The sequence below is a fragment of the Aquarana catesbeiana genome, linkage group LG12 (genome assembly GCF_042186555.1).
Source record: "Aquarana catesbeiana isolate 2022-GZ linkage group LG12, ASM4218655v1, whole genome shotgun sequence".
In the NCBI taxonomy this organism is placed as follows: domain Eukaryota; kingdom Metazoa; phylum Chordata; class Amphibia; order Anura; family Ranidae; genus Aquarana; species Aquarana catesbeiana.
The window spans coordinates 174,934,399-174,960,275 of NC_133335.1; the positions used below are offsets into that span (position 1 = coordinate 174,934,399).

General features: G+C 40.9%; 1 protein-coding gene across 8 annotated transcripts in view; it reads right to left on the minus strand.

The window, feature by feature from the left end:
• Positions 1 to 4,638: 4,638 nt before the first annotated feature.
• Positions 4,639 to 25,877, minus strand: part of TNRC6C (trinucleotide repeat containing adaptor 6C) — a 519,199-nt gene continuing 497,960 nt past the window's right edge. For 6 of the 8 annotated variants that reach the window (XM_073606232.1, XM_073606233.1, XM_073606236.1 and 3 more), the window contains 11 exons: positions 25,378 to 25,497; positions 24,415 to 24,498; positions 20,659 to 20,890; positions 16,339 to 16,443; positions 13,083 to 13,250; positions 12,674 to 12,859; positions 12,349 to 12,492; positions 11,391 to 11,585; positions 11,196 to 11,266; positions 6,921 to 7,060; positions 4,639 to 6,570 (listed from right to left, as the gene is read on the minus strand). In XM_073606232.1, the coding sequence (XP_073462333.1) occupies positions 6,210 to 6,570; positions 6,921 to 7,060; positions 11,196 to 11,266; positions 11,391 to 11,585; positions 12,349 to 12,492; positions 12,674 to 12,859; positions 13,083 to 13,250; positions 16,339 to 16,443; positions 20,659 to 20,890; positions 24,415 to 24,498; positions 25,378 to 25,497 (1,806 nt within the window). In that variant the 3' untranslated portion in view covers positions 4,639 to 6,209. The remainder of the gene's footprint in view (positions 6,571 to 6,920; positions 7,061 to 11,195; positions 11,267 to 11,390; positions 11,586 to 12,348; positions 12,493 to 12,673; positions 12,860 to 13,082; positions 13,251 to 16,338; positions 16,444 to 20,658; positions 20,891 to 24,414; positions 24,499 to 25,377; positions 25,498 to 25,877) is intronic. The other 2 variants (XM_073606237.1, XM_073606234.1) reach the window with 2 other exon arrangements.

Genomic DNA, 25,877 nt, shown 5'->3' on the forward strand with positions numbered 1-25,877 from the left:
CATTTATTCACTTTGTTACTAATCCAGCGCTGCACCACTCTTTTTGATACATTTTTTTATGTGCCCTCGTATTGGGGTTATAGTGTTTAGCTGCAGGATTTTCTTCATGTTTTTTTCATTAATATTATTATTTTCTAATTTGGTACCTAGCGCAGAACTTTTTCTTCTTTTGACTTTTTTTTAAGCCTATATATGATTTCACCAAATTCACTATTAACATTTGCACTTTAAATAATTTTAATGGGATTATTTTGATATGGTTTTACACCATTGCATATTTATCGCTTCACTGTCACACTAATCACTTTGACTTGCTACGCAACCCCATACCTTATCTTACTGTCAAAGTATGGAAGATCGTGGGTCAAGATAATAGCTTGTATACTCTCAAATTTGTAAAAGGGGTCAGCTTATGCCATGTACAAACACGGGCTGACTTTTCGACCGGACTGGTCCGACGGAATGAATCCGTCGGACAATCCGACCGTGTGTGGGCTTCATCAGACCTTCAGCTAACTTTTTCTGTCGAAAATCAGACGGACTTTAGATTTGAAAAAGAAAAGACCGTCGGACCTTTGATGCCAAAAAGTCCGCCCGTGTGTACAGGGCATAAGGGCCATAACCCTTAGCGCAGTCTGCTGTGTTAAGTGCCTTCCTCTCTGTTCCAGCACTGCTCACTTGTGGCTTTGTCTGGTGCCACACAGCCTTTTTCTGTACAGCATCCCTCACTGGGTTCTCTCCCTCAATCCTGTGGAATATGACTCTGCAAGCCTAGGAGCGAATTTCTTTCCTGCAACCACAGACTGGTGGGGGGGGGGGGGGGGGGGGGGATTGCTAGCAACTATAGCCGCCACAAGCGATAATCGCAGGTAAAACCCGGCATGCTGATTGTACCCACGTTGAGCAATCACCTTGGTACATTCAGCCTGCCCATACACAGTTCGAATCTTTGCCGGTTCCTGCAGAGCCAGCTAAGATTTGAACCGTGTATGGCCTGGCTCCGTAATGAATTAAGCTGTGGTATGCCTGCTACTAAGGGGCGCTAGCACAAACGTACCTGGGCAGAGTTACACGGTGCAAACACTTGAATCAGGACAAAGAGGATTTGTAGTACTACAAGAAAAAAGAGGTACTGTACCAATGCAGTATGCTATAAACATTTGTATGCTATGTTGAGTGAATAGTGCATTCCACTTAATTGCTGGGTGGCAGTTCCATGTGTTCAAAGTCTGTGTAGATGTATAAGCAGTTAGTATCAGTGACTTTGCTAACACAAAGGGTACTCTTGATTGGAAATTGGGCTAGTGATAGGTGGGGCGCAGCACCCTATGTAGAAAATTTGTGAAGTGTCAGGACAAGCAATAATTACCAACAATAATGAGGGGTAGACAAATTGCTCTTTTAGTTATTTAAAAAAAAAAAAATCTCACTACAGATCAATAAAAATGGCAACCTATAGATGTCTTAAAATTTGTGAAACGAGCCTTATTATCACTTGGATAATCTTCAATGCTTTGTATTTATAGCCCCAACATATCCCATCATCTCACATTGCACATATCCAGGTTGACCGATTTCCTGTAAACTGATCACAAGGCTCCTAATACGCTCTATAGCACAGCACATTATCTTCCAACAGCCAAATACAAACAAAACCGCAGTTTATTAAGTTTTAAGAAGCTTTAACATTTTCAAAGCATCTTTTGGTGCAATTCATTAACAAACACATTCTAGGAGAGAAAAAAAAAAACATAAGCCACAACATTTTCTTGTCCTTAAATTTTAGTTTCAGACATCGTAAAATGCCAACATAATAAAAATAAAAAAAAACACACACCACAAAAACACATTTTATTCAATAGCATATTTGGAGAGATGCCTGTGTCCTTCAATAATATATATATATATATATATATATATATATATATATATATATATATATATATATATATATATATATATATATATATTTTTTTTTTTTTTAAGAAATCTTTTCACATGGAAGAAATGTTCATATGTTGACTGCACACAGACCTCTCCCCCACTCAGCAAGAAGTATCATATAAGGCTCTATGAGCATCTGAAGGTGTCAAACCATGTACTCTTCTGAAGGGGGAATTGCTGTGAAGTGGCATTTTTGCATTCTTTTATTTTTTTTACTCCTCACACTACATGACAAAGTGCTATTTAACATCTCTCCTGTCAGGAGGCAAATAGCAAAGTTGTAGGTCGGTGTTTTTCAATCCATTCCCTGGCAGGTGACAATGCTCATCTTCCAAAAAGTAGTTTTGATAATATGTAACAGATAAAGAAGCTCATTTATGATGGCCATACACTCAACACAATAGCTATTCAAATCAAAAATTCAAAAGAGGTATAAGAGCCCTCTTGTTTGGCTATTTATTCAAGAAACCAATTTTTTTTTCTTTTTAATAAACACATTCGGCCTCTGTGGAAAATCAATCTAAACCAAACTGGTCTTTATTGCGTCTCGCAATCTTTTTTGAAACGAAAAAAAGAAAAAATGTAAACAATCAAGTCTGCGATTGTTTGTTGTTACCTGCATGGCCAGCATTGTCATGTTTCTGTAAAGAGATCTGAAACATGAGCACTGTCAGCAGCCACCAAGGACTGGAAGAACACTCTTGTAGAACACTCTGCCAGAAAAATGGATAGCTTTACAACACCTGCTCTTACCAGAGTAGAGCATTGGGGGGAAAAAAAAAAAAAACTAGTTTACTGTTCTTCCTAAAGAATTCCTGCAGACATTTGCAGATTATAGAGGAACTGCAGGTTGATGTCACGTTTTTGCATTTGCTCCTACACAATCAGTATGGTGCACAGCCCCTAGTGTGCTTACATCTTACTGCCTGCCCTGTACAGTAGAACATGTGTATTAACAACTAACCCTTTTTTGTAGCTAAAGAGTTAAAGGGCAAAAATTTGAGCAGAATTGTTTTCTTTTTTTTTTTTTTTCTTTTTTATATATATATATATCTTTGGGACAATTTTGCATCCAAAAGAAGTGAATGAAAACAACATTCTTCACAGAAAGAAACTTCATCAGTCTCTACTCTTATTGTGTTTGTAAACCATTTATAACTGTTCCTCCATCTGGCGTGCAAAAAAAGAGAAAAGCAAAAAAAAAAAAAAAAAAAAAAAGCGCACAGCTATGTGCTAGAAGTATCAGCAACATAATGCACATGTGTTACTGGTCACTCAGACAGCCAAGTTTAAAAAATAAAATAAAATTTAAACTAAACACAAAACCAATGACCCACTTGGGGTGCCCAAATATTAAGGATTGTCCCAGTGCCTGTAACAGACAAATTCTAACTCTGAAGATGAAAGAGGGGCTGTGCCCTCCCATGTCACAGTCTGTTTTCCTGCCCAACCAAGGGCAGTATATGGCAGACAGAGGTAGCATTATGAAATAACACATAAAATATTATTGATTAAAAGACCCCTTCCCCGCAACACACAGAAACTGGAGTTCAAATACACAGGTCGTACTGTCTGAAGTAATTCCCCCTGTCTGCTTTGCCAGAAGAGCGAGAAAAGGGCATTCTATAGTTGTAAAAGAAAAAAAATAAAATCATTCTCATTTCAAAAACCCAAATAAACCACAGCGAATTGTAGCTCCTGTCTCAGACTTGGCTTGTGCATAGATCAGGATCCAAAAAAAACTGCTCCAGTACCTCAATGGATTGAGGCCCAGCTGGTACTGAAGGCATTTAAAACCATCCCTGCTGCAACAACCCACAAGGCAGAACAATTCATGGGCCATTCTAGCAGAGAGGTCCGACACCAGCTGAAGCATAGATCCAACCCACACATGATAAAACTTCAATACCTATCCCCCCCCTTTCAAGTCTATCCTGCCCTCTTATTTCAGTAAGAGCAGGATGCACCCCCAAAGAGTCAAGAAGGAACAGGCAATATACAAATTCTTTGAAGTTACAGGCGATGTCTGTCTGAACAATGTTTATCCCATCAGCTTGCGGGAAGGTATCTTGTTCTATTTTATTTCCTTAACAGAGACCCAGGAAAATCACGGTTTGTGTTTCAACATAAAGCAATATTTCTTTTTTTTTTTCATTTTTTTTGTATAACATATAAAGCACTCTTGAAACATTTCAAGTCCATTATTTGGTAAATATTTAACTGCTACAAACAGGAATAGTTTGTCTTCCTCTGTTATGTTTTCAGTTCTTCCCCCTTAAGTTTTCAGTGCCTGGATAATCTCTTTTCAGTTTATTTTTTTATTTGTTTTTTTTTTTTTAATTTTTCATAAAAATACAATGAAATGGTTGTGTGGTGTTCTACTCCTCTGGAAATGTCAAATTTTCCTGAGAAAGATATCCACGATGTGCAAGGTTGTGACTAAAAAAAAAAAAAAAAATATTTTTTAATTTTCGCTTATCGATGAAAAGAAATGTTTGACAAAAAATGTAAAATATAAAAAAAGGGAAAAAAAATTAAAATGTTGCACAACAATGGCTAAAGTTATTCTTTAATAAAACACTGGTACTTTCCCCGAGGTGTAAAGGAATTTCTATTTAAAATTTGAAAATAGATTTTTTTTTTTTTTTATTTCGATGGAAGATTTTTTTTTTTCAGTTTTTTATAGTTTTGCTGTTTTTTTTTTTTTTTTTTTTACTTTTTCATTTTACTTATTTTTGGAGAAAAGCAGAAAAACAGAAGATTTCGAAATAAAAAGTTTTGTAAACAGGTTAGAGCCAAGACTGGCATCTGCTATTAGATGCAGTTCAAAACCTGCATAAGATGCAGTGTTGCTTTATGGGTTCTGCTTGTGGCGACTGCCCAGCTTTTATAGTCCATGAGCTACAGCAAGCTACCACAAATAGATGCAAGTCTCCAGTAATATGCATTACTTCCCAATGATGAATCAATGGAAAAGTAGACAAACATTTGTAAGTTTTTTTTTTTTTTTTTTTTTCTTCAGACATAAGCACAAGGTAAATGTTTTTTTTTTTTCTTCACAAATAAGTCCTTGAGTAAACATAGATACGTGTTAGCACTTCCTCTCTTCATACATTTCTTTCAATTTTCTATTCAGTTGGGTTAACTGCAAGGTCTGGATGAGGAGTTAAAATTTCAGTGCAAAGTTAAAAAGGACAAAAATGTAGTAAAAAGGAAGTAAGGTACTTTAAAGTAAGAGAAATGTCTGTTTCTGTGTATGTGCACACAGGGATGGATTTTAGACGGTTGTAAAGGCATAAAGCAGTTATTAGAAAAAGGAAAGACTTTTTCGGTATTAATTTTTCTGTGCACCCATTTTTTTAGAATTCTGCCTCTTCTCTATGGATACAATTTGATGTGTCTTTCAGCAATTGCATAAAACTTGGACAATCAGTGTTTGATACAAGCCGAATTCCCGAAAAAAAATCCCATTATAAGGTGTAAATCTGCTGTTTTCAAGTATATCTAACAGCTGATATGATTCTTCTGAGTGTTTTGCAGGGATCCAGATATTTAGAATAGGTAGCAAAAAAAGCAAAAGAAAAAAAAAAATAGAAAAAAAAGAAGAAGGAACGATGACAGGAGCAGATGCTCTGGAAAAAAAGTTATGTGCATAGGCAGATCCAAGGGGTAATCAAACTAGAGCCATCCTTCCTTCGTTTCTGTATCAATACTAATCCACCTAAGTGCGTATACAGAACTGCCGGAAAACGCAGAGCTTGCTGCTGCTCCCGATTTGATGGGCTCTGTTTGATGTGCATATAAGTCCAAGGCTTATTTCAAAATAGGCTTTTTGTTACTCCCATCCTATTCCCCTTGCCCCCAAACTAACCCTCTTCATTTCTGTCAAATGAAAGTGCCCTTGCGTTCTAGTCCCAGCAGAAGCAGCGTTGATCATTTTTTTTTCTTTTTTTTTTTAAACTCTTTGAACACTTTAAAAACATAAAAAAAACAGCTTGACCACATCTACTAAGTGACTCTTCGCCTCTCTCCTCAACCCTTCCTTTCCCATCCCTCCCACAATCCCATACTGTTACTTGGAACAGTTCTCAAGGGTGCAGTAGGGAGGATGACCAGGAAAAGATACTGCATGGAGAGAAGACATGGGGCCTGAAGAAGTTGAATTCCTCACAGATCATGGACTGGAAAGATTGGATATTATTTGTCTTGAAGTTTTTCATTTAGTGCTGATGAATAAATTTAAAGGACCAATGTCCAATTTTCTTTCACATAGATTCCCCGCTCAGCAAATCTCCTGGTAGCAGAGTATTGAGAGGTGTTGGACTGCGAATCATTCTGGCATCATCTGATCCAGGTGGGCCCCACAAGCTGCTGGAATACTGTGGGACTCCTCCCCACAGAAGATCATTGCCTCCCTTGGCACTCAAACAAGGAGGATTCCAGTGAGCAGCATCATTGCGAACCAAAGTGTGTGAGCCCCCGTTGCCACCCATCCGGGGCTGACTATTCCCAGTGTTAGACTGCCAACTGGAAGTGGGGGGCATAGGCTGCCCTTGTGCCAAGAAACGGTTTACTTCTTCTTCGCCAGCAAATTCTGCCAGAATAGTAGTGTTGCCCAGGACACACCTATACGAAAGGAAAAATAAAAGTAAGCAGAGCATGAAAAGCAATTTATACATTCTGAATAAAAAATAAGCTGAGGTGCATTTTAATGAAAATGGACAACCACTGATGCAAAATTTTAAAGGAAAATATTTTTTCTTTAAAATGTTTTACTCTTTGTAAATTTTTACCTAATGTTGATTAGGTAAAAATTTACAGCAAAGAGTAAAACATAAGACCCTGGCCCCCCCTTCCCACCAAAAAATAGTAACAAAAAACTGTGCAAAACACCAAATGCATAATGATTCACTAGGCAAGATAAATAAAGAAATTTCAATGAAAGAGATACATAGATATATCATATAATAACTTACATATGTAGAGACTTCTGTGCCTTGGCAGCCTCCTCCTTTGAGCTGTACCTGACCACCGCATTGCCTTGAGTAAGGTTCAGATGGAATGTTATCAGCGGACCATGCTGAAGACACAGCGTTCTTAAAGTGGAGCCATCAATCTGTTGAATACAGGTCAGAATAAAAACATTGTAATACATGAATGAGAGAAGTGACTGAATGGGGGGGGGGGGTTGCATATTTCTAATGGAGCTTTATTGCAAGTTAAAATAGACCCTAAAGCAGAAACTTGGGCTAAACAATTATTGTCCATATACAAGAGCCGTGATGTTTATTCCTACTTGAATCTTTGAGTAGCAATCCAGAAAGAAACAAGCATCAATTGCAGCCTCACTGTGCCCATCATATGCAGCCTCACAGTGCCCATCATATGCAGCCTCACAGTGCCCATCATATGCAGCCACTTGTCGAACCCCCTTGCGGCTCTGACGTCCCCAACCCCCGCAGGTGGTCAGGACCGGCACTTACCGCCAGTCCTGAGTCCACCAGAGCAGCGGTGGATGTCAGCTCTGTGCCACCTCTTCCTAAGCGTCAGGCATCCTATAGGATGCCCCGGCGCTTTGGCCAATCGGGTAACAGTACCACCCCCTCCCGCACCCGCCATTGGAATCCTTCCTTAAAGGGGCTGGGCGCATGGATGGGGGGACAGCGCCTGTGCACCCACAATGCACAGGCCGTCCCTGCCTCTAATAATGACAGGACAATACTCTTTTCATGTGCAGATCAACCAATCTTGTATTAATACGGCTCACCCCCAACCTGTAGTTTCACTCATCCACCCACAGTTCTGCTCTTTGTACAGGCTATGTGCTGCACAATGATAACACGATCAGTACTTTTACCAGGTAATGTCTGTGTGCCAAAACATTCAGCACACAAAGGGGATTTATATCATTAGTAGTTACTGAGGTGTTTATGAATGTTTTTGTGCCTGGCGTTCAGCTGACTTTAGGTATGCCTGAGTACCATGCTGCCAATCAAAAAAAAAAAAGCTAAGAGCAACCAAATACTTACCTGTTATCCACAGTGGTCTCCCTCTGGATTAGCCTGGCCTACTGCTTTCCAGCTACCTACGCCTCTCCACCACAGCCAGGGGAACGATCTGTGCGAAAAAAAGGGGATTGGCTGTTCTGGCAGCTTTGAATGTGCAGAGAAGCAGTGAGGAAACAGTGGACTAGTCAGATAGGGAAGCAGACTACTCTGGGTTACAGGTAAGTATTTGGCTGCTTTTTCAGGTAATAGAGAGCACAGAAAGTGATCTTATAAAAAATGTACTTGTTAGATTGCATAGTCAGATTATTTAAAATAATATGCGGTCTTAAAGCGGAGTTCCACTCAACTTTAGTACTTGGTCTTAAACGAAAGACCAACCCCTCCACCACTCGTTTTTGGATATGCAGTTTCTAGTTTTTCTTACCTTAGTAGTAAAAAGGCGAGGTACATCATTTCCTCTTCTGGCTCTGCCCCTCCTCCTTCCCCCCTGCTGCCTTCTGGGACCTGTGTGTGTCCCAGAAGATGACGGGGCTATTCAGAAAGCGGCGTGCGACTTGCGCATTCACAATTGGAAACTGGCTGTGAAGCCTGAAGGCTCCACTGCCAGTTTCCCTTAGTTACAATGGCGGCACCTGCACCCGATTCGATGGACGGATCGGCCTTGGGGGGGGCTGACATCTCGGGGTTCCCTGGACAGGTAAGTGTCCTTATTAAAAGTCAGCAGCTACAGTATTTGTAGCTGCTGACTTTTAGAAAAAAACCAAAAAACTTTGCGGGTGGAATTCCGCTTTAAAAAGCTAGGCTCTCCCCATTGATATGCAAATAAACCAGTCAGTCTGGTTTAGGAGGGAAGCAAAGGAAAAGGCAGTATGGGGGAGGAGCTTTTGAACAGACATGGGAGAGAGTTGGTTTGAAACACAAAGAATGAAGACATGTGCTGGAAACTGGAGGGCTTTGGGGAAGTTTTGAGCAGGAATCTTGAGCAAAGAACCATGAAGACTCCATCTTAATTCCATCTCCATCATAAGAAGTTGAGTAACTGTTTATTTACTTATTGTACATGCATATTTTGTTGGAAAGGATAATTGGCTTGTGCATGTTGGCATATTTTGTACCGTGTTTCCCCGAAAAGAAGCCCAGGTCTTATATTAATTTTGGCAACAAAAGACACAGTAGGGCTTATTTTTGGGGTAGGTCTTATGTCATGTACCACCTCCCCCCCCGCCTGTCATCCCCAGTGGAACCGAGTAAATGTGCTTGTAAAATGCTATAATCCACTCTATTACAGTATTATATCATGTAAACTGTGTATATCCCTAATTTAATTGTGTTAAATACCTTCTTATGGCACTTCCGTGATCCGCCGAAGCTCTCTTCCCCGTTCCGAGCACTGCAGAGGGAGGGTTGCCGATATCCCCCGCTGGCAGCTGGGAGAAGAGGAGGAGAGCAGCGGGAGATCAGCTGAGGACCGAGCGGTGCTATGAGAAGGTATTTAACACAATTATACTACAGAAACATACACAGTTTACATGATACAATACTGTAATAGAGTGGATTCCAGCATTTTACAGAAGCTTTAAAACTAGGGCTTATTTTTGGGGTAGGGCTTATATTGCAGCCCTCCCCGAAAATCACACTAAGTCTTATTTTCGAGGAAACACGGTAACTATGAATTATTATTATACAGGATTTATATAGCGCCAACGGTTTACGCAGTGCTTTACAATATAAAAGGGAGACAATACAGTTATAATACAATAAAATACAAGAGGATTAAGAGGGACCTGCTCAGAAGAGCTTACAATCTAATAGGGTGGGGCAGGTGGTACAAAAAGGTTGTAACTGAGGAATGAGCTGATGAAAGTGGTAAAAGATTAGTTAGTTAGAGACGTGATAAGCTTTCCTGAAGAGATGAGTTTTCAGGGATCGTCTGAAGGTAGCAAGAGTAGGGGATAGCCAGACAGGTGGAGGTAGCGAGTTCCATAGGATGGGAGAGGCTCTGGAGAAATCCTGGAGACGAGCATGAGAGGAGACGTGAGAGCTTGAGAGAAGGAGGTCTTGAGAAGAGCGGAGAATACGATTTGGGTGATATCTGAAGACAAGATTGGTGATGTAGCTAGGGGCAGAGTTGTGAATGGAATTGTGTTTTGTTTAGTGGTATGTGCACCTTTTCTGTTTAGTAAATGCATTGATGCACAACAGAAGTCTAAGCTTCCTTGGCTTTTACCGCAAGAATCCTTAAAAAGACGAAAGCAAAACAGAAGGACCTGTACGTATTTGGCATTAGGTATATTGAAAGAGAAGTATGGACTTCCTTCAGCACTCAAAGGAGTGCTGGGCTGGGGAGGGAGGGGGGTGGGCCTGAGGGCTGGCTCAGGCTCCCAGTGGATCGCCGTGAGGCTGAGCCAGGTGTTGGCCCAGGCATCTGGGTGGATCCTGACCATACTTTCAGGATATTTCTCAAGTCTGGACAGGCTGAGTGATGTCAGCCGATAGTGGACTGTCAGCCGAAAACGGGTCACAGGAGTGCAGAACAAATTGCACTCCTGTGACCTACAGGAGAAGTACAGCCAAAATATACTTCTCCTTAAAAAAAGTACCTACTGCAAAGAAATTCTAAACGTTTAAACAGGAGATCTTTTCTATTGAACTACATTCTACACTGGGCACACTAGGGCGATTTAAAATAATGCCCGGTCATGATTTACACCCTTTACCCAATATAAATATAAGCTGAGGCAGGAGAATAACCAATAAATAGTAATTTACTAGCTAAACAGACATGCTTGAACACTTTAAAAATACTAAACTGAAAAAAAAAATGATCCTAAAGCACAGTGAATCTGTGCTTTGCCCATGCTCCTTACCCATACAGCACATACTCACCTTCCCCTTTGGTACTTGCTCTTTTGATTAAGTTGCTGGGAGTGAAGAGTAACACCTGGTATTTCTGGGTATGAGGGAGCATGTGACTTAGCCCGCTCCCTTCAGTATGACTAGCCACTGGTCTCTCAGGCACACAGAGTGGACAGATGATGGTGGGACAGTTATTCGCTCTGTGCAAGCCCCAAGTGCCAGCTTGGAATTTGCACAGAGCTGCTGGCAGGATTGACAGGGTAGTGAAGGGAAGGCAAGTAAAAGCTTGCGCTGTGATCTGTATTTAGGTGAAACTGTGGTTTTGACCTGTATAGAAAAAGCACAGGTTCACTTTAGGAAGGTATATTCTACAAATATTCCCACTACCTGTGGAGTGAGGTTACGCAGGACCAGCCAACTACTTGTTCTTCCTGAACTGTCTGTGCTCCAGGTGGAACCTGAAAAGATAGTATACAGCAGTAAGAACCCAGAGGAACAGAATATTAGAATTTTAATAGGTAGCTAATGTGAGATACCCTTGGTGGTGGTTTTATATAAGCAGTAAGAAATACATAGTCATACCTGTTGAATAGGAGCTGGTCCAGCCCAGTTGATTTGAGCCCCAGGCAGAGGAGGGTTTGGCATTGGTTAGCCCAGGTGGTGGCCTGGTCGGGGCTGTAGTGTTTCTTGGTACCTTCCACAACTCGTGAGATAACGATGCTTGAGTGTGGGAGATAGGGCTGGATGACCAAGTGGACTTTATATCAGACAGTTTAGCTAGAAATTAAAACAAAATTTATTTTATAAATGTCACATTAAAGTAGTATATACACACACACACACACACACACACACACACACAAAACAGTATATGAAATAAAAGCTCTATGCTAAACCAGCCAATATAGTTTGTTTAGAATACTTTACCTGGCAGCTGACTATTCAATGTATTAAATCTCTAGTTTACACACACAAGTCCGGAAAAACTTTGAAATACTGACCACATTACATACCAATAATGGTCAAAAGTGCCATTCTGTCCTCTGTATGAGAATCTTTTCATTTTGCCACTTTAATTTGTTGTTTAAGGGCCAGTTCACACCACATGCAGTCCAGTGCATTTTATTTTTTTTATAAGTAGGTTATATGGTTTTCAATGGCATAGTTCACATCATTGCTTCCAGTTGCAGTGAGTTACAGAAAAAAAAAAAAATAGAACATGCTGCATTTTTCCTGAATTGGACTGTATTGGAACGCACCAAACATGCACTGGAACACACGTCCTTATTTAAGGTTAAGAAGAAAGAGGTGTTAAAAAATACACTGGACGGCATCAAAAACGTGCATGCAGAAAAGCATCAAGAATGCATCCGGACTACGTTTCTATGGTGTGAACTGGCCCTAAAAGTGCAAAATGAGCTAGGCCAATAAAATCAAACAATTTATAAACCTCTGTCACCCAGAGTTATGAAACTTGAAATTACAATAATGCTGAAAAAGATAAAGAAAACAGAAATATATCTGGTCTTAATCTGGTTACCTCCACTTTTGAGCAGATAACGGTTGACATCCTGGATTGTGGTATTAATGGTGGGCCCAGTAGGAACACTTCCTGGGGTCACATCAGGATCATTCTCAGGGTCAATGTTTTGCAGTCCTTTCCAAGGCACTCCTGGGTGAAATTCTAAGTCAGGTACACAACAATGAGTCAATCAACCCTGAAGTGTAAGCTTTCATTATATAATGAGCGATAAGAAACAAAAAAAAACAACAAAAAAAACCCCCCCAAAAAAAACAAAAACAAAACACCAGATGAAAGTAAATCATATGAACTATTACTAAGAAAACATCAAGAAAACACTAACCAGGAGGCCAGTTGATACTGGACCCATTGGAGATTTTGTCGTTCTCAGTTTTGGCACGTGACCAGCTGTCGGGAACGGGAGGACTCGTTGGAGAGTCACTGTTTGGGAGAAGATCGTACCGATTGTAGGAGTCATCTATATTGGGCTTTGCAGGAGGGCCAATGCCAAGACCCCCAGGAAGAGCAGCTGCAGCAAAATATATGTAAATTAATGTAAAAAAAAGGCATATAAAAACTGCTGAAAATGTATAGCAGTATGATGTGAAAAAGACATTGACACAGCTGGGGTGGATGGGGCAGAGTAAAATGATGTTGTTATGAAGAAAAAAAAAAATGAACTCTAAAAACTTTAGGTTTTGGCATACACAGGAGAAAGAACGTTACCCCTAAGGGTACAAATTATAACTTACTTGACTTGCCAGGACTGTGATCAAGAGAAGCAGAATTTGCCAGGCTATCCATGGAGTTGGGATGAGTCCACTGTGGCAGACGAGACTGAGACTGGGATGTATCCTTCACTGACAAACCCCCAGCCATGTCCATGCTGCTTACATTCATAGCAGGATTTATTCCAGGACCTGTACGGAAAGGATGTATACAGTTATGCTTTAAAACCTAACTACATAGTACATACTTTTTCCTATTTTATGTATTAAAATAAGGGTGAGTTGCTTGACAATGCTGAGATATGGTGCACACAGTTTTTTAATCGAATTTCTAAGCAGTCACACATCTTCCTCTTCAATGCAACATTTATATATTCAGTTAGTGCAGAAAAAAATGGTTCGGCTTAAAATGAAAATATTGTCTGATTAGATAAAGACTGAGAATAACTGGGATTTGTTCTTTACTAATATTATATTAAACCCCATGTAGATTTTATGGCACGCTAACTTTGTAACGGGAACTTAAAGAAAACCTGTGCTGAGAACTGCATGGGCTAACATTGTAGACCTCCAATTTTGACAATGCTTGTTTTGCCAGCGCACATGGTGACCAAGCATGCTCAGCAGGAGCTCTGACTGATTTTACTTGCGCCGTACGTGTACCAGACATTTTAAATGCACTAAAGCCAAAAATAGACAGGAAACGGTCTAATATACCTAGAGGTGGTGGAACGAAATGCAGGACACACTTTGCGAAGGCCTGCAGACAGTACAGAGAATTCAAGGATCAGATGAAAGCAGTGGTAGAGAGATAAACTTGTACTACGTGTACTAAATCTAAGGTGTGGAGATATCGCTTTGGACAAAGAGGGCAGGAAGATGTCACAAATAAGGTGGAGAGAAACCACCTTATGTACAAAAGGAGACCCAAAGACTCAAAACAACCTTGTATCGATCAAGATAAAGGAAGGGTTATATACAAGATAAAGCTGACCGTTCTAATAGACATATCGTTTATGTGAGTACCATGAGAAATACTTCCTTATGAGTGAGGTTGGCAAAGGGAATATACTGAAAAGGCTTAAAGGAAGGCTTCTGTGGAGTCCACAGGCCCAAATTAGGGCAAAGTATGTGCAGAAATGGAGAGCAAAAAAGGCCTTTACCAGCAAATAAGCAGCCACAGGTCTCTCGGAGGGAGAATGGCCAAGGACAAAGCTTTACCCTTCAGGGCATTCAAGGCCAAAGTTTGATCCAGCACAGAATAAGTCCCAAAGAGTATCAGCTAGGGTGAAACTTTCTGAGAGCCCAATCGCTCAGAACTTGGAAATAAACAGCCAAGCCATTAAAGCCAGTGACCTTGAAGCAGGATGGTAGACCAGTCTGGAAGACAGTAGGTTGGGACAGCCTGGAAGTGCCCCCACCACAGTACCAAGCCCTTCTTGGCCAATTTGGTGCAACAAAAATCATGGGAATGTCCTCCATTTTGAGCCTCCATTATGGATTTTGAATAACAACCTAGTCACAAACGTATCCATATTGTTGAAGCAGGGTGACAATTTATCTACATCTGACATCCCCAAAGGGTGGTAGATGCTCTTGAAAACATTGGGGTGAACAGACCATTTCCCCATGTCTAGATGTTGACAACTGAGGAAGTCCACCTGCCAATTGTCTAATCTGGGAAAGTGAACAAGGCTGGAATGTGTCTTCACAAGCAGGAATTAGGTCCACTTTCTGAAAGGGTGTGCAACGTCTGTTGCCGCCCCGATTATTGATATACTGTAAGCCATAGCTATGGTGTTGTGTGACTGAGCTCTCATCAGTCGCCCCTGAAGCTGTTTGGTTAATGGCCCTTTACTTGAAAGCATTAATGGCCGTGTGGATTGCCTCAACAGCCACATCCCTTGGGCCATTTTTGTCCCTAGTACTGCTCCTAAGCCCGACAGGCTTGCATCTTTCATGAGAAACTGCCAGGTTAACAGCTGAAAGGTTTTCTGATTCCAGCACAGGGTTGGTCAACCACTAGGTCAGAGATAGCCTGGCCTAGGAACACAAGCGCATGAACTGGTCCAGAGAGCGATGAAGTTTGTCTCATGAAGTCAATACACCGAACTGCAGACATGTAAAACAAGGGACAATATCCGCACTAGGATGATGATCAATTAATAACATGCAAGCAGCTGACATAAATATAGTGATTGCAATATAAAAAAATAAAAAGTCCAAATGCAGCGCTGAAGGTAGGAGATAAATGAGGAATGGGCAGCTTTACCATCTGAGAAGATAAAGGCCTTCTTCATGGAGATGTTTGCTCAATTTCACTCCAGGCATCTGCAATTCAGTTAGTCAAGCATTGGGGTATATGCCACATTCAATAACTCCTGCAGGCAGCATCATCATCATCAGCTTTCACATTGGAAGCGCTAAGTTATAAAGGATCCTCTGCAAATTCCTAATAGCCAGTAGTGGAACAGCATCAGACTCCAGTACCAAGCAATAGAAGGGATATGTGCCAAAAAAGAAAACAAGGAGGCACATAGTGAAGTCTGTAAACCCAATCCTCAATTTACTGAAAATAAGGGGGTATTCACAAATGAAAGATGAATACAAGCATGTAAATAAAAAGACCGCGGTAGTGGTAGCATCTTCACATCATCACCTGATGCATTCCAGCCTACTGGCTATCGTCAAAAGTGGCCAATAGGCTGAAATGTATCAGGTGGTGTGAGGGCGCTACAACGCCACTACCACGGTCTATTTTTGATTTACATGCATCTTTCGTTTGAGAGTACCCCCTTATTTTTAATAAATTGAGGATTGGTTTTACAGACTTCACTATCTGCCTCCTTGTTTTCTTATATGGCACATATCGCTCCTATTGATTGGTACTGGAGACTGATGCTGTTCCACTGCTGGCTATTAGGAATCTGCAGAGGATCCTTTATATCTTAGCGCTTCCAATGTGAAAGCTGATGATGATGCTGCCTGCAGGAGTTATTGAATGTGGCATATACCCCAATGCTTGACTAACTGAATTGCAGATGCCTGGAGTGAAATTGAGCAAACATCTCCATGAAGAAGGCCACCATGAAGCCCAGTATCCTCATGCAAAATTCAGCCGATGAAAGCTTTTTGGAGCCCAAAATCTAGGCATGACCCTGGAAGACCAATACCTATTCCTGGGGAAGAAACACCTGGCCTTAGGCCATGTCTAAGACTAGGCTCAGGTACTCCAAATAGAGGGTTGGATCCAACAGATTTCAAACGGTTAAGGATTCACCTGAGGCGCTGAAGTGTCTATGATCCGCTGGACATGGGCCACCAGGGGCTGGACTGAGTGCTCTTTCAGGAGGATATCGTCCAGATATCCAAGAATATGGATTCCCTGAAAGCACAGAAACACAAGGATTGGCGAAAGCACTTTGGTGAAGACTTGGAGGCCGTGGACAGGCCACAAACTTGAAGTTCTGCTCACCTACTGGCAATTGCAGCAAACACAAATGATGGTGAAAAATGTAAACGCACAATACGCATCTTTGATATCTATTGATGTCAGAAATTCTCATTGTTGCAATTACAGATTGGGTAAATTCCAGCTGAATCTTTTGGACCTGCAAGAAGGTGTTGAGAACCTTCAGGTCTAGAATGGGTTGAACGCCCTGTTGTGATCGTAAATGGTTTTAAAATAAAATACCTGAAATTAATGGATTCTCTAAAATTCAAGTCTATATCCCTGAGACACCATGTCCAGGACTGAAGATTAAAAATGTCCTGAGCCCAGTTGGCCGGAAAAAAAAAAAAAAAAAAAAAAAAAAAAAAAAAAACACAATTGACGTCCCCCAACTTGCAAAAAAGTGTGGGTGCTCCTTTGTTGCTTATCACCTTGGGGCTGAGTTGTAGTGGCTCTTGGAGCAGCCTTCTTGTTGTTAGCCATATTGCACTGATCCCCTGATGAAGTCACGTGATGACCTAACGCGTAGGGACTGGCTGGAGATTGAAGTATACCGGAAGTGATGTGAGAACGGCGTCCAGACGCCATATCAGCTGTTTTATGCCTGTTTTTTGAATTTTTAATGTAAGAGTCCAGCTTTATCTTCTGAATAAAATCTATATATCTTTAATATACTACACTATTGGAGCTTTTTCTCTCCCATCCTTACCCATTTCTCTTCCCCCCCTCCCGAGGGCACGAGATTACATGAGGATGTGGAGTACCTATTCAGGTTACATACTCGGTGGAACGCAGGACCCCCTGGTGGTGGATATTAATACAGCGGAATAGATTCCTGTATATGGTTTATGCTGACACTTCAAATTATCTAGGTCTTACATTTAATGAAATGGAGGACCCCCTGGTGGTAGAAGTTGGAATAACGGAATCGACCCCCACCCATTATCATATGCTGATATATCAAGATATGAAGGTGAGGGTTCTGTGAGCTCATTTTTGGAATTTAAGCCTCTCCCCTGTCTACTGAGCCATTTACTCAAACTTATTTTTTCACAATTTCCTTTTTTTGGACATTCATTATAAGAATATATAATTAAGAGATCATACTGAATCTTATGCCCCGGGATTGATTTATCAATTTATAGACTTATCACTTTTGCACTTTTATTATTCCAATATACTGAATTATATTTACACAGTGTTTGTATATTTTACCTATTGATTAATTTTTGCACATTACTGCTGTAGCGCGGGATCACTATAGGACTTATTTATCGTGAGTGGATTGTGATACACTGGAAGATACTGCTGCAGACAGCTTTCTTTATTTGATTGCACTTTATTGCACGGCACGCACTTTGGTTATTTAATTTTTCATTTATTAACTTTTATATTAAGCTTTATTTTTATAAGAGATCACTCGGAACACATCTTAGTAGCACGAAGGCTTTATATATTTATACCATATTGCACTTGTGTGTACATGTCTGACAGCATAGAGCAGAATGAGGATGAAGAACACGCTAGCTAAGAGCGATTTGGTGGAATATGGACACTAATTTATGCGTTTGAGTGCAATTTAGTTGCTTTAACCTTTTAATAAAGGTCTTAAACTATATTACACTATTGGGAGTTTTCTTTTATCTTTTGACCTGGAGAATATGGATAATTGGAGTAATGTGTAGAGATATATATGGAAGGTTTGCTTGGAAAAGGACATGCCATTTGACAAAAAGGGCAGAAAAGAATTCCGCAAAGCAGTTCAACAAGGACCAGCTGACGTTGTTATTTACAAATCTTTATTAGTTATCCAAAATTAAGCAAAAATAGAAAAAAGCAATTGTGCACGAATAACTCCTCCACAGCAGATAACACCTACCTACAACATATGATTAAAAATAAGACTGACGTCTTAGGGGGACTTAGGTGGCCGCCAAGCCTAATGCATACATCTCACACAATCATCTCACACACACCTAGAAGACAAAGATCATAGACCTGGGTCAGATGCATATTAATTAGTCCAGAAAAGCTCAAAATAAAACGGACATAGTTAAGACATCAATGGGCTTATGGTTGAAGCAATTGCCTGCATAAGTTGGTGTTTAGAGATAGACCAAAAGTCCACTTACAAGTGTTATTCCCAGCCGAGCATATGCACAGTACGGCACAGATGATTACAGGAATAGAGTAAATAATCTGAAGATTCAAGTATCCACAGTGCGATTAAATGTCACTAATTCTGATGGGATGATTCCCAAATAATAGAGTATACTGTCAGCTCACCTTAAAGAAGTCTTGTAATAGTTGATTCTCACTCCTCTAGACTCCCGTCTGTTCACGGTCTCCTCATTTCGAAGGAATACACGCTGAAAGACACTGCACTCACATCTGTGTTGATTGGTTCTAACTCACAGCGTACGGTGAGCGGCAAAGTTCATGTCCTCAGACCAAGCAGTGTTCAGGGGCTGTATGGAGAGCAGTATCCAGAGTCAGTGGATAATCAGCATGCTCTGAGGAAGCCTGGATCAGGTGAAACGCGTAACCATCGTGCCAGCGTGCTATCGGTGACAGGGACCCCTGGTTGTCCACCTATACCTTGAACCATCTCCACATATTCCCATATCACGCTATTGCCAGCAGCCGCATAGTCTGAAGTGATTCTGACGTGATCCTCCTTATCCACTGACTCTGGATACTGCTCTCCATACTACGCTCCATACAGCCCCTGAACACTGCTTGGTCTGAGGACATGAACTTTGCCGCTCACCGTACGCTGTGAGTTAGAACCAATCAACACAGATGTGAGTGCAGTGTCTTTCAGCGTGTATTCCTTCGGAGTGAGGAGACCGCGAACAGACGGGAGTCTGGAGGAGTGAGAATCAACTATTACAAGACTTCTTAATGGTGAGCTGACAGTATACTCTATTATTTGGGAATCATCCCATCAGAATTAGTGACATTTAATCGCACTGTGGATACTTGACTCTTCAGATTATTTACTCTATTCCTGTAATCATCTGTGCCGTACTGTGCATATGCTCGGCTGGGAATAACACTTGTAAGTGGACTTTTGGTCTATCTCTAAACACCAACTTATGCAGGCAATTGCTTCAACCATAAGCCCATTGATGTCTTAACTATGTCCGTTTTATTTTGAGCTTTTCTGGACTAATATGCATCTGACCCGGTTCTATGATCTTTGTCTGTAGGATTGTGTGAGATGTATGCATTAGGCCACCTAAGTCCCCCTAAGACGTCAGTCTTATTTTTAATCATATGTTGTAGGTAGGTGTAATCTGCTGTGGAGGAGTTATTCGTGCTTTTTTCTATTTTTTTTTTTTGCTTAATTTTGGATAACTAATAAAGATTTGTAAATAACAACGTCAGCTGGTCCTTGTTGAAGAACTGCTTTGCGGAATTCTTTTCTGCCCTTTGTTTGTTTGATGTTTGTTTAGTTTAGAGGACAATCACCCCATGCCCGGTGATATCATTACCGTTCACTACTGGGGTTGATGATGCATACAGGTGTTTAAATTTGAGTGGGCAGCAGGCAAGCCTTATTGATACTCATATTCACCTTTAGCAATTAGGCTGGGTCTTAGGCCATTTTTTCTCTTGTGTTTAAAAGACATGCCATTTGAGACTTGATTACGCTTAAAGTTATACATTTCTGGTGGGTTATTTTGGCACATACCGTGTGGAAGGCAATTGTTGCACAGTGTTTTATTTTGTCTTGGAGAACAGAAGATAAACAGTTTCTGGAGGTGTGTTTTTACTGCGGTGAATTATAAAGTTTCAATTACTTGTTTTTCCTTTTGTTAATTTTTTCATTTTCCTGAAGACGCTTTAAAATGGACACCTTTTTTTAAATTGGACTTTACTCACCAATCGTGTTACAGATTTACACAATTTATGTCCGATTTATATTGTGGTTTAAAAATTGAATACCGACAACATTTTTTCATATCAAGCTCAAAGCATTAGATCTGTGTTTAAGCAAATTAAAAAAATGTAGGAAAAAATTGTGCTGGCCATAGCAACTGGATTACAGGATTTATTTATATAGCTATACTATAGTAAAGTTTATTAAAAATACCATGGTTATTATTATTAAAAGCAAGTTTTACTTGACAGCTTAGAACATACCAATTGGGTAAGGAGAGTAAGTATTTGAAGAAGACTGCTGTTCTTTGGTGTGCAGGTCAGTCAGGCTTGGACCTGGGTTATGGGGTGAGAAGCTGTCCAGAGCTGACTTGCCTGCAGGAGGATGCATTGGTGGATGTTGAGGGGCAGTCTGTTGCTTCAAAAGCAGAGCCTGGGCCAGCTGGCGCTGATGTTGCTGTATCTGCTGCTGCATGTTATTGATTGTACGTGCAACCTGCAGAGGGGGGGAAAAAAAAAAAAGCAGAAATGTTGGAATTCTGACAGACTGTTTTAAGGGTAATTTAGGGCTGAACTTCAGGCAAATAGAATAGACAGAAATGATTGCATCTCTGAAATGAATACATCACTACATTTTTTTCTTTAGTGCGAGCACTGTAAGCATCTGAATTTGACCAGTTACTAGCCTTTTGCAATCCCATATACAGCAGGGCCCAGACAGGAGAGGCAAAAAGCAGCACAAGTGTGACAGAGATTAGTATCCGTATGCTACTTTTCCATTTACTGCAAAGTCACAGGCTGGTAGGGACTAGGGATGGGCGAACGGTTCGGCCTGAGCATAAGTTCAGGCCGAACTTTGGTTGTTCAGCAAACACCGAACAATATGCGATGGTCGGGGCAAATTTGAAAGCCGTAGAGCACCGTTAAAGTCTATGGGACACTAACATAAAAAAACAAAAAAGTGCTCATTTTAAATGCTTATTTGCAAGTTATTGCCATAAAAAAAGTGTTTGAGGACCTGGGTCCTGCCCCAGGGGACATGTATCAATGCAAAAAAAGTTTTTAAAAACGGACGTTTTTCGGGAGCAGTGATTTTAATAATGCTTAAAGTGAAACAATAAAAATGAAATATTCCTTTAAATATAGATAAAGATGCAATATAGATAAAACTCATTAAAAAAAAACGGCATGCCCCCCCCCCCCCAGTCCATTACCAGGCCCTTTGGGTCTCGTATGAATATTAAGGGGAACCCCGAAAAAAAAATTGCGTGGATTTTAAGGGGAACCCTGCGCCAAAATTAAAAAACGTACCAGGCCACATGCCCTCAACATGGGGAGGGTGCTTTGGGGGGCGGGGTCACCTGTTTACATCACCGGGTGGCTCCGCCATCAGCTATATAACAGCTGTCATCGAGAAGCAGTGTCACTCAGCGGGAGCCTCCCATGGAGGCGGAACTGTTGCGGCTTTTTTTTTTTCCTTTTTCGGTTTGTCGGGCAGCGTGGATTTACATCACTGGACATTTTTATTTGTTAAAAAAAAAAAAAAAAGGACTTGTTACAAGCCGTATCGTCTTTTTTACCATTTTTGACACTTTTTTGTGAAATGGTGGGGGTACAATGTACCCAGTTACCAATTCACATGGGGGGGGGGGGGGGGGATCTGGGAGTCCCCTTGTTAAAGGGGGCTTCTAGATTCCGATAAGCCCCCTGCCCGCAGACCCCCCCTAACCACCGGGCTACCCCAAAGCACCCTCCCTATGTTGAGGGCATGTGGCCTGGTACGGTTCAGGAGGGTGGGGGAGCGCTCTCTCGTCCCCCCCCTCTTTTCCTGCAGCCTGCCAGGTTGCGTGCTCGGATAAGGGTCTAGTATGGATTTTGAGGGGACCCTTACGCCATTTTTTTTTTTTATTTTAGTACAGGGTTCCCCTTAATATTCATACCAGACCCAAAGGGCCTGGTAATGGACTGGGGGGAACCCATGTCATTTTTTTCAATTTTTTTATATTGCCGAGACCCAACAATTCATTAAAGCTGCGATCAGTTTTAAATGACTTTTTTCCTTTAGAAATGTAATTTTGCTGTGGTACTGTTCTAAACTCGGGAAAACTGCGCCACTTCACAGGCATACTATAGACCCCCCCCCCCCTGCACAATACTTAAAGGAATATTTCAATTTTATTGTTTCACTTTAGGCATTATTAAAATCACTGCTCCCAAAAAAAAAAAAAAATAAAGAAAACACTTTTTATGAGAATAACTTGCATATAAGCCTTTAAAATAAGCACTTTTGATTTTTCATGTTCGTGTCCCATAGACTTTAACGGTGTTCTTTTGAATGTTTCGCCTGTTTAGATGTTCTGGTGCGTACCGAACTGGGGGGGGTGGTGTTCGGCTCATCCTTAGTAGGGACATCATTTATAAGAGGTAGCAGCAAAGAAAAACACAAGTCTCTTGCCCTGTAAGATTCGGCTGTGCAAATCTCAGAACTGGATGAGCAGAAATACAAACCTTTTAGCAGGTTAAGACAGCCCAAATATAGGTATTTTATATATTTAATGGTTTGCCTAAAGTTCGGCCTTAAAGAGGAGCTCCAGTCTCCCCAAAAAATTTAAGTTAGCAGCTACAAATACTGACTTTAAAAATAAGGACACTTACATGTCCAGGGATCCAGCGATGTCCTCACTCGAGCTGATTCTTCAATCTGTTTCGGGTGCAGGCTCGGCATCTTAGGTCAGGGAAACCAGCAGTGAAGCCTTTCAGCTTCACAGCCGGTTTCCTACTGTGCATGCATGAGCCATGCTGCGCTTTGTGAATGGTCCCACAGTCTATGACCTGTGATGTGTCGCAGGAGGCAGTGTGGGGGGGGCCAAACTTCTGCACAAATTGCCGTGGCGATATCTTACCGGATGTGGGAGTGGGTACCTGTCAAAACCAGATATCTGCTCCTCCCTCCCAAATATTGGCAAATGTCGCAGTGGGGTACGCAAACAAGCGGAACTTCTCCTTTTGGGTGAAGTTCCGCTTTAAGAAGAAAATAAGGATATGTGGCAATGCAAATATTTAAAGGCATGTCATTTTTATATTTGTTAAGAAATATTTGAAGCTGAACACCAAGCAGAAAGCTAAATTAAATTAACTTAAAATACAAGTTAAATATGTATTTTATCTACTGAAGGACTTGTAGTTTGTTTAGACAACTTTAAGGACCGGACACCCCTGTCAGACAGTACAGCCAAGCCCTGAAACTCCCTAAAGACGGAACTGAAATTAAGCAATACAGGCCCACCTCAGCCTAGCACTAGCCAAGAAGCAGTACCACACTGATGTGGTCTCCTCCTGTGCGTGTGCCTTCTGAAATGGAGCCCTGCTAGAATCAGAATGCTGACACCCCCTCGTTTTCATTCTGTGCTGCTAAACAGAGAACTACAGGAAGCTGATAACTACCTAAAAATAAAACACAATAACTTTTAATGACTAAATAAATTAAATGTTTTAAATATCTGCCTGGTGTTCGAAATAAAAACCCTATAGGTATATAATTATAAAAACAGCAACTGTCTGGAGTAACAAATTCTGGAATTTCTAAAGGCAGAATGGAAAAAGAAAGAATATTTGTGCTTAAAAACCAATGTTTTTATCGGCTTCTACAGATTGCTTCCTCTGCTTTCTTACAGATCTAACTACTTACTGTAAACTGTCAATCAATCCATAAAGAGATTTTGTACACTGTACCAAAATAACAAATTCCAATTTTACATAAAAAAAAAAAAAAAAAGAAGAAGACAGGAAAATATCACAGAAAAAAATATATATGTTCTTTTCATTTGCTCATATATTTAGATACCCAATTTTTATATTACATAAAAGGTATACAAGACAAGACATTTCATATACAGAGCAAGTGCATTTGTCAGGCTATCACACATTATACATTGCCTTCTGTACTGTGTTGTAGGCTATCTACATTAACACTTGAGTATGGACAGAGCTGTGTATGCCAGATAAGCAGGTTTGACCTACTTGCTGCTCCTGTTGCCTCATGGGTCCGGAAACATTACGCTGAGCCTGTAACATCTGCTGCTGGAGTTGTAAACGCTGATACGCCTGCAGGTGCGAGTAGAAGTGGGTCAGACAGACTGAAGACAATGAAACCATTAAAGCGAGACTGCACCAATATGTAACAAGTGATAAATTGGGTAATGAAAACATTTAACTGGCCATTTAACATTAATCTCATCGCTTAAAATGGTTTACCTAAAATACAATTTTTTTTTTTTTTTTTTTAGGCATGTAATTACAATAATTTTAACCATGCATTTCAGTTTAGCTGTAGCTGGAAGGCTATAGAGGCTCATCAACTGATATGACCTAATGCGAGAAGGGAATCTGCTGTCAACACAACCACACAATTTCATTTGTTTTCATAACATTTCAGTTTTATCTGAAGCATCATTTTAGGTCGCCCCAAAAATACTACAGGAACCTTTTTCTAAGTCGGAGCGACTTGCGTCACTCCTATTAGAACGGTTCAATTGTACAGAACGGGATGCGACTTGTCAGGCGGCTAAGTCACCTGACAAGTCGCCCCTGTGTGAACCGGGGCTGAAGGCTATGCACAACTAGAGGAACTGTAATACAGATTGTAAGCTCAACTTTATGCAAACTGGGAAAAGGAAACATTGGGGTGGATTTACTAAAATTGGGGAGTGCAAAATCCGCATGCAGCTCTGCATAGAAACCAATCAGCGTTCAGGTTTTTTGTCCAAGCTGAATTGAACAAGCTGAAGTTAGAAGCTGATTGGCTACCATGTACAGCTGCACCAGATTTTGCACTCTCCAGCTTTAGTAAATCAACCCCATATCGGCTGGGTGTGTATTATCAGACCTTCACATGTATATTCTAAATACAGCTATAATCTGACCATGGGCAACAGACCGGTTGTAGTAAAGGTCTACTTAAAGATTGCGATAGTTGCTACTTACCAACTGCAGCTGATATAGCTGGTTCAACATGGTCATATGCTGAGGATTAATTGGCGAGGTTAATAGTGCAGGGTTGAGACCAATGTTTTTTGCTGCAAACTGCAAAAGCTGTGCTTGAACCTACAATAGAGCAAGAAACCAGAAGTGTATTACGTGACTGTCCAAACAAGTATCAAAATGACAGAGAGAGAGACTTGATGAAAGACCTCACATAACCACATACTGCCCAGGTTATTAAATTAGGTGGTGTACTGAGGGGGGTGTGGTTCACACCAAAAGCTGACTCTTGGGTTGCTATGGCAGCCACAGCAACCCCAGAGAGTTGCCACTTGCGGCTCTCGATAGTGGCAGTTCATAGCCACAGGAAGCATTCCTCCCTACTCTGGTCATATGACAGAGCCCAGGAGAGGAATGCCACTGCATCTGGTCTGGTGAGGGAGGAGAGACTGCACTGAGAGGTCTGTACTTGAGGGAAGGGTGGGCATCTCTGCTGGGGAAAG